General features: G+C 39.9%; 1 protein-coding gene across 3 annotated transcripts in view; it reads right to left on the bottom strand.

Moving 5' to 3' along the window:
- LOC107643929 (cullin-1) overlaps positions 4,740-8,732 on the bottom strand; it is a 6,134-nt gene continuing 2,141 nt past the window's right edge. For 2 of the 3 annotated variants that reach the window (XM_016347687.2, XM_016347688.2), the window contains exons 8-20: positions 8,495-8,584; positions 7,995-8,075; positions 7,837-7,896; positions 7,136-7,165; positions 6,963-7,049; positions 6,699-6,848; positions 6,568-6,623; positions 6,359-6,479; positions 6,101-6,262; positions 5,861-6,004; positions 5,550-5,768; positions 5,278-5,445; positions 5,067-5,168 (exon numbers count right to left, since the gene is read on the bottom strand). In XM_016347687.2, the coding sequence (XP_016203173.1) occupies positions 5,067-5,168; positions 5,278-5,445; positions 5,550-5,768; positions 5,861-6,004; positions 6,101-6,262; positions 6,359-6,479; positions 6,568-6,623; positions 6,699-6,848; positions 6,963-7,049; positions 7,136-7,165; positions 7,837-7,896; positions 7,995-8,075; positions 8,495-8,584 (1,470 nt within the window). Of the gene's footprint in view, positions 5,169-5,277; positions 5,446-5,549; positions 5,769-5,860; positions 6,005-6,100; positions 6,263-6,358; positions 6,480-6,567; positions 6,624-6,698; positions 6,849-6,962; positions 7,050-7,135; positions 7,166-7,836; positions 7,897-7,994; positions 8,076-8,494; positions 8,585-8,732 lie in introns of all 3 variants that reach the window. The other variant, XM_021124346.1, reaches the window with a different exon arrangement.

Below are 8,732 nucleotides of genomic sequence, written 5' to 3'. Positions count from 1 at the left end.
ACTGTTCCAGGGACTGATCGACCCGGGAGGCCCCTATGCGAGAAAAACAGATATCGAAATACGAGTAAACGGCCAAATTAGCATAAACATCACACAACTAAACAGCCAAACTAGTTTAAAACATGCAAAATGAGTATAAGTTCAAAGTTTACAAATCACAAGTTCAAAGGTCTACTAAAAGGGAAATAAGTCGGCCCAACAACACAAAAGCAACTACAGAGTTCAATTATAGCAAAGAGAAATAGTTGACTACGGGAGCAGAGGCAGCTACTTCCTCAGCATATCCACAATCTTGCCATCTTGGATAATTTTGAAAGCTCCAATAGCATAAGTGTCGAAACTGGGAGCAAGCAGAAGCACTTGCGTTTTCATCGCCTCCTCGGTAGCGGAAATGGCATCTCGGGCATCCTTTATGATCTCGTTGTTCTTCTTCCGCATATTGGTGGCCTCAAGATGAGTAGAATCCATTGACTTCAGGGCTTTGAACAGTTCTTTCTTAAGATCTTTCACTCGATTCTCTGCCGACTTTGAACGGCCTTGATATCTCGGTCAGACAGGCGTTGGATCTCCTCTTCGGCCTCCTTCAGCTGCTTCTCGGCACCTGCTATCTTGGTCCCCATAGTTTTTCCCTCAGCCTTCAACTTAGAAATTCCATGCTGAGCTATCCTATACTTCCCCTCCAGCATCTAGCATTAGACCAAAACCAGCTCCACCTTCCTCGCGATGGCAACATCTTGGAGAAAGCTCCAATATGTCCACTTGGCCTGTATCGCCAGGTCTTCATCAAACTTTTGGTACCCGGCAATAGTTAGGAGTCAATAAAAGTGCCTGCGTCAAAGTGGTTTTCCATCACGGAGAGAAGTTGACCTGGATTGGACCTAACCTTTTTTTTCTTTGGATTGGGAATCACGAGTACATCATCCTCCTCCACCCGAGCACCCAAAGAGTGCTCAACCGCAGCACCCTTTCTCTGGTCAACATCATCGGTAGCACTATGCCCAGGTTGGGGATCAGGTTGAGGGTGAGGTTGGACCTCCGGCCCTTCAAGCTGGGGGATCTCTACCTAAGGGTCGAGAGAGTCAGAGGCGGCGTCGTCTCTGTCAGGGAAGAAATGGGTCATCAGGCGACTAAGAGTTGTGTTCCTAGTTGCCATCTCAATTGCAAGGAAAAATTAAATTAAGTCACTAAGTCGTCAATAAAATAGAAGCAAACAAAAACGGGAAAGCGATAGTAGAATCAAACATCCTAGGCTTACCAACACAATCTCGGCCGCCATCCCAGTTACTCATCAAAAGATGAAGATTAAGGGGGGTTGGAGCCAAACACAACCAGCAGAACGTCGACTTTCTGCTGGTTCTCCCGACCTATGCCCTATAGGTCACTTTGATCAAATAACTGGAGCCAGCGCCAAAGCTCCAGTAAATCGGGATACGCCTTTCCACCTCAAGGGTAAGCCAAAAGGGATGACGACCTTGAGTTGGTCTCACCTTGAAAAAAGTCGCTTTGAAATCGTGGAAAGAGTCCTCGAAGAGGCCAAAGATCCTTCGGTTTTGCACAACTCAAAAGGAAAGATACCCCTTTTTATGTTTACCCTCCCGGGAGGAATTTGTAAGTAGGAAAAAGGAAGAAAAGACCTTTACAGTAGCTAGGAGCTCTAGATACTCGCAGACCATCTCGAAGCACCGGATAGCAGCCCAGATGTTCGGATGAAATTGAAAAGGAGCAACATCACACTGATTTAAGAGAGCTAGAATAAAAGGAGAAAAGGGAAATCGAATGCCCAAACATGGGCTTGTACACCCACATTCAGTCAGGAATGCGGGAGGCATCAAAATTAAGTTGACAGATGCGTTCCTGGGGGCCTGGAACCAAAAGCTCGTAGTTCCCTTCCTTGGGACCGCCTCACATATTGCCCTCGTCTCACAGAGCTCTTATAGTTCCTCTGTGGTCTCCCTAGAGGAAGTGCTCGTTACATCGGATGTACACCAGACGTAACGGTTCACAAGCATAAGAGGAGGGGGAGCCATTTCGTGAGGTCGCATCGCCATACCTATAGTAGGGGCACCATTTAAGTTAATCGCAAGGTTGAAGGCATATCCTAATCCAAAACTAAGTTATCCTACACTAAACCACCCTAGCATAATCTACAAAAAGGACATGTATGGCACTCCCTAAGAACTACCTAACAAATGCCAGATTAAGAAACAATAGCAATAAAAAAAGCAGAGCAACAATGGCAGAGAATAAACAAAATGGAACAAAAGATGATCACTTACCAGTATCTGCGATATAGGAGGGCACTGGAAGCAGGCAATGGCGAGCAAGCGCAGAGGAGGAATAGAGTGAGTGGCGGTAGCAAGTATGAAAAAGGAAGGGAAGAATAGAAATGGTAATGAAAAGCAAAAGTAGTAACTGTAACCATAGAAGAAGCGTGAAAGGTCAAGGGCAAATTGACCTTTCCGTGTGCTTTCAAATCGCACTTAAAGTGCATTTAATGCCCCTAGCGCAATAATCGAAGCGACGCCTTCAAGAAGGGGTTGGGGCAACCCCACGTGCGAGGAAAGCACTAGAAGCATGAGCTCTCGCCGACGAAGACGTGTTGGGAAAAAACCACCTCTCATGAGAATACGGCAAGCGAATGCGCCAATCGTGAGCCTCACGTCTTGATGTATTGAGGGCACTGTTCTGGCCCAACCCAACAAGAGCTAGAAGTCCATCAGGCGAAACCACGCCCCGTCCGTACGACGAGACACCCATCACGTGCCCCGATCTCCTCTAAGGAGATCTTGACAGCTAGTGGAAGTTTTTGAAGGACTGGGCCCTAGTAAAAGAAGGGCCCACCCAGACGAATAAGGATAAAGGAGAGGGATCAACCCCTCTCTTCATGTACGTCATCATTTCCCTAACCTAGCCGACTCATCGTACGGACACTAACTTAAACAACGGAGTGTCCTTGCAAGTGACTTAACCCGCCAACCAACCGACAACCTGCTGCCGCTGCTCCTCCCTTCAGAATGCGTGTTCAGGTCCTGATCCTTACCTCAACATCTCATCATCAACTTACACAACGATCTAACGAACAGCTTTGTCCAGAAGTAGCTCTTCTTAACTGTTCGGTTTCTTCTATGTTGATATATTTTTTAGCTCGCTCCTGAACCTCATACAGGGAGGTTGGGTGTTTCTTTTTGATGGGTTGTGAGAAGGGACCTTCTTTGAGGTCGTTAACTAGCCCCATGATTGTTGCTTCCATAGGTAGATTTTGGATATCCAAGCATGCCTTGTTGAGTCTTTCTATGTAGGTTCTCAAAGATTCTCCGACCTCTTGTTTGACTCCCAAGATACTCGGTGCATGCTTGGTTTATTCTTTTGTATTGAGAATCTTGTGAGGAAGTTTCTAGTCGAGTCATTAAAGCAGGTGACCGACTTTGGAGGCAAGCTACAAACCATTTCATGGCTGCCTTAGTGAGGGTAGTTAGAAAAGCTTTGCCCCGAGTTGCATCAGAGACATCAGCCAAATATATTCGTTTTTTAAAGTTGCTTAAATGGTGTCGGCGGTCAGTCATCCCATCGTAGAGGTCCATGTCTGGACTTTTGAGGTTCCTTGGGACTTAGCTCTCATGATTTCTTCTATAAAAAGGTCTTCATTCCCCAAAAGTGTAGAATCTCAATCAGCTCGGGATCTTCTTCCCTTGAGGTCGGCTTCCAGTCTTTCCAACTTTTCTTCCAACTCTCTACACTATCAAACTTTCCTTCGTAGGACGTGTTCAAATTCACGCTGTCATTCCAACTCGATCTCGAGTTGTTCAAGTCGGCCTTGATGTTCATGTACCAATCCCATGAATTCTATAAGGTTTTGATCCCCTATCTCTCCGGCCTAGTGGACTTCCGAGTTTGGTGGATTCCTCTCTTCATTGAGACCTTCCATTCTCTCATGGTGGAGGGTATGACGATTGCTCCGTCGTCATGGTGTTGGTCAGGTTCTGATTCTGATGCAATCTGTCCGTCTTTTAGATGGTTGTCCACCATAATAGACTGTAGACTTTCAGGTCTCCGACAATAGTGCAAATGTTCCAATAGTTACCTGAAACGGATGGATTTGGGTCTGAACGTGAGATCCAGATTCCTTTTGAGGTGAGATGCTTCTTTGTCTTCTCACTAAAGGGTTGCTATCCAAGCTCCTTAGAAAAGTTGTGAAAGATACTTGCAAGAGACTCCAATACTTAAGTTAGCAAAAATTTAGACAGATTTTTAGTAAATTAGAGTTAAAAAAATACCCAAGAGTGTTAAGGTATTTATAGCTGTAGATGGTAGATTAATAACTACTAAAGGTGGGTAATTGTTTCTTTTTATCAGAGAGGTGGTTAAGATATTCATTCTAGATCAATAAAAGATATTATAAATGTTTGTTACTTATTTAAATGAGTAGGACAAAATCCATGTTGCCGTTTCTGACCTCCCTAGGATTGGATTAATCGTAACATAAATTTAAATATTAGTATTGTAATGGAAATTAATCTTTAGTCATTTTGAGTCTGACTCTTATAATGAGCCAAGATATGAACAACAATCTATTTAACGAACGAAATCAAATATCTTTATTTAAATACATTTGGTCTTTGCCTGAATCTCCACCATAATAGAATAAAATATAAAGAAAATTATTTGATTCCGTAAAAGATTAAATCTATGAATGAAAACAAAAACTCAGCAGTCATTCTGAAATAGAAATGCCCGCAAAGTAAGAAATCCAATGAATGACTGGACCATGTCATTATAATTGGAATATATCATCAGCATAATCTGTAATTTTAACTTGCTACGCTCATTTATGTAATATTATATATATCGACAAAAATAAAATGACATCTAAACTACTCAAGTATGACCCCCAAAAAAATATAAAAAGGATTCGCCCTAGTAAACAAGTTTCTCCAATAGCTGAATTAACTAACTACTATCATTTACAGCATTATGTAAGAAAGTATCTTCCGAAGAATCTGATTCAGGCAATCCGAGTGCTCATTGAAGAACTAAAAATGGCCACTTTCATACTCTAGTAGCTTCCATTAAGCCAGATACTTGAAAGTATTCGGGTTTTCTTTGTCTCTTTCCAGATAGTCACGAGTTATGAGATCTTCAATCCGCTTCTTAATTGCTTTGATGTCAGGCTACAAATACAAACCCAACAAAACAAAGATACAGAAAATCATTCAGCTAACCCCAATAATGAACTCATTCACATTGACAGTAATGAAATTAATTGCAAGGGTTGTTTACCTTGAACATGCGGCCCAGTTGTTCAACGCACTCCAAAACCAGTTGTTGATGGCCTAAAACTTTCCTGCTCTTCATGATGCGCACAATTGCAGCATCTATGGCGTATCGTCGGTCCTTGTCAACATCTTCAATCACCTTCTTCCTTTCATCAACCGGTGGTAGTGGGATCTATAACCAATGAGTTACATATATTACCTTAACAAGTTAAATATAAGAACAATCTTTCTTAACAACGGTTCCAAATCAAAAAGATTAATAAACTAAAAAAATACCTTGATCCTTCTCATTTTGTCAGTGAATTTGTAGTTGAACTCAAAACTATCATTTGGCGATATAGTTCTGGTGTTAGGCTCCTTGCTAAGAATCTTATATTTTGCACATGACAGGGAATGGAGTAATCTAACAACATCTTCATGGGTTAAGTTCAGCTGCATCATAATCTCTGAATAGCTCAACTTATCAGCACTGTTGAATAGCAGCAAGGCAGCAGCCTGTATTCAGACCAGAACCATGAATTCATAGATACCATAATGCCACAATTTACAACAGAATAAAAGAGGAAGGATCACGAGGAGGACATTACCTGATAGGTTGACACAACTAGTTCAATAGTCTTCGGTTCAAACTTGCCAATGATGTGGCAAGTTCCAAGTGAGTAAATCCATGTAAGTTTTCTGTGTTTTGTCTTTGTTTCATAAAACTCTTTAAAAACTTCCACACACTTGACCTAAATAAATCATATATTTAATAAATAAAGACCTATCTTATTTTATTCTAATAAAAAGAACACAATTTGAAAGTTGAATAGCTAGCGCGTTCTTACCATCTCCACCGGGAGGTTGAGATCAAAAGACTTGTAACTTGGCCAGAATCCTGTGGTAAGAACAGTAACAGTCAGATCAATTCCAGGATTAACATGTGTGTTGTCTCGAAGATATTCCTCAAATTTCATCTGGTTATCACGCGCCAAAGTCAAGTCCATAACCTGAAAGATATGTTTTTCAGGTAAAGCCTTAAATCATCTAGTTAAAGAAGAAAGCAACTTAGGTAGCCTGACAAGTGACAACAAAGGTCAACTGACCATTCCCTCCATCTTAGATGTGAACTGGCCACCACACTGCTGCTTTAGCTTTGTCAAAATACACTTTTCATGATCCTCATTGGCACTCCTATCAAAAAGTAATCTGCGGGCTAGTTTTTTCCTGCAAAATAAGGATTTCACAATTCACAACAAAATACAGAGCATAAGTAAGAACAATATAAATGAAAAATATTAAAGAAAAGTTTTACCTGTAAAATTCTGCATAGAGATCCTTATCACTGATATATGCAAGCAGCTTGACTACCTGCAGAAATAAAACAATGTTAGCAACATAAATCATGGTGATCGAAAATACGATGATAAAAAACTAAAATAGTACCTTCTCAAGAGTTTCTTCAATTGCTTCATCGCTCAGCTTCTCACTTCCACCCTTTTTAAGGATATTGTCGCAGAATGTAGCTAATAGTTCTGCACTGGAACTACCAGCAACATTTTTATTGCAGAAAACCTCAAATGCCTCCTTTAAAGCCTATAAGAATAATAAAAATCAATTTTTTATTTAGTAATTGTATGTCATTACTCATTTTTATATCTTAGCATATATTAGACAGAAACTACAGCATTACCAATTGACTCAACAGACCTTGTGGAACAGTGTGTGATTTATAAAGCAGTCATTAACATATGTCATGTACTTGTCATGGAGCTCTATGAATTTTCTGACAAGGACCTGCAATATCACATGATTAAATATTCAGAACTTTCATCTGTTATTACAATGAAAAATCAGGAAAAAATAAAAGAAAGAGGACCTACTTGTTCCTGAAGACCAGGCCCACTTGTGGTCTGGAGGAAAACAAAAATGTCAGAAGCTAGAAACAAATTACTACCTAACACATTAAGATGCTGGTATGTATGTATAGATAATACAATATGGACATTACATGACAAATATAATCACACTGTAAAGAGTCCAACAAACTGAAATTGCAAGCCAGGTGAAAAGCATGATAAAAATATGCCAAAGATATCAAATGATAACAGCATGAAGACAGAGGATAAGAGTGCCTCTATACAAAAGCAAAAACAGAAAGGAAAAAAAACATGATTCATCTGAAAACCATAGCTTTTCAATCTCTCTACGTGTTCCAGACAGAAAGTTTAGACCATCAACTTTACACCAGATAGATGCCAGACATGTAATTCTATCCCATAAACCTGGTATGGAACAAACAGTTTTGAAACCTCCAGCAAAACTATTTGAGCAGCTCAGCTGAAACTTTGCACGAAGCAGATGAGTGCAAACTATGCATGTTGTACTTAACCTATAACCCCATCACTATAAGTAAACTTTAATGCATTTGCAAAGGTTCTATCCTGAAACTACCCCTGGTATAAATACAGAATCAAAGAACAAACAACATATACCCATTGAACCACTAAGGACCGAGTTGAAAGTGATAAGAAGTAAGAAATAAAATGTGAATGCAATCGAATGATTCCAACATATATTATACCTGACTGCTAGAAGCTTCTTCAGCCTGCTGGACCAATGCTGTACCCTCGGCTGTAATATGCTGCAATCAGACAATCATCAATAGTATAACGTTGCTAAAAGACGACAAAAGTGGGCTCAATTTAATCACAACACAATTCACAAACCAAGGAAACCAACCTGCTTGAATACATTCGCAACAGGATCCAAGCCTTTAGGTATTTTTTGGTAAAGTCTATACATCCGAGAGAGATCTTCCACCTAGACATATAAACAAATCAAGAAAAGTGTTAATAAATACATGCATGGGTAACTTGATTTGGCACTGTCTTGGTGAGATTATTAAATCATTTGTTCTATAATTTGGATTTTCAATTTTGTTTAGCCATTGTTAATGTAACATAAATTTGAATTACAATTATGGAGACATTTTCAAAAAACTGCAAGGTTCCACTCATTAAATCTCTTTTTTCCAGATAGCAACCACAAGAATGAAATTAAAAAATATAGCCTGCTGATTTCAAGAACACTTTGCAAACCACACACGGTGGTGTAGTATTTAAGGAACGGGGTAGAGGTTGAACGGGTTTCAAGTTGTGAAAAAATTGAACCAGGCACATGGACTATATTTAGATCATCAAAGAAAAACAAATTTAAAGTAATACAACAAAGTCAAGTACCTTATCATCTCTAAGCAAGGCCCGGACACCAGAGTGCTCCTTCTCAAGTAATTGATTAGCATGGGTCACCAACAACTCATGTTGTACTTTCTATAATAAAGAAAAGTAACAATTGCTTAAATACAAAACACATTCTTAATAGGAAATAATTTTAACAGAACACTATAAAGGAAAAGCGTTCAGTAAGAAAACGTCTGTTTCTTGATCAACCCATTCATTATTTTAATCTTTCTCGAAT

Source organism: Arachis ipaensis, chromosome B05 (assembly GCF_000816755.2).
Source record: "Arachis ipaensis cultivar K30076 chromosome B05, Araip1.1, whole genome shotgun sequence".
Lineage (NCBI taxonomy): Eukaryota > Viridiplantae > Streptophyta > Magnoliopsida > Fabales > Fabaceae > Arachis > Arachis ipaensis.
Note: the sequence above shows the minus strand (reverse complement) of the source record. Positions and strands in the feature narration are given on the sequence as shown.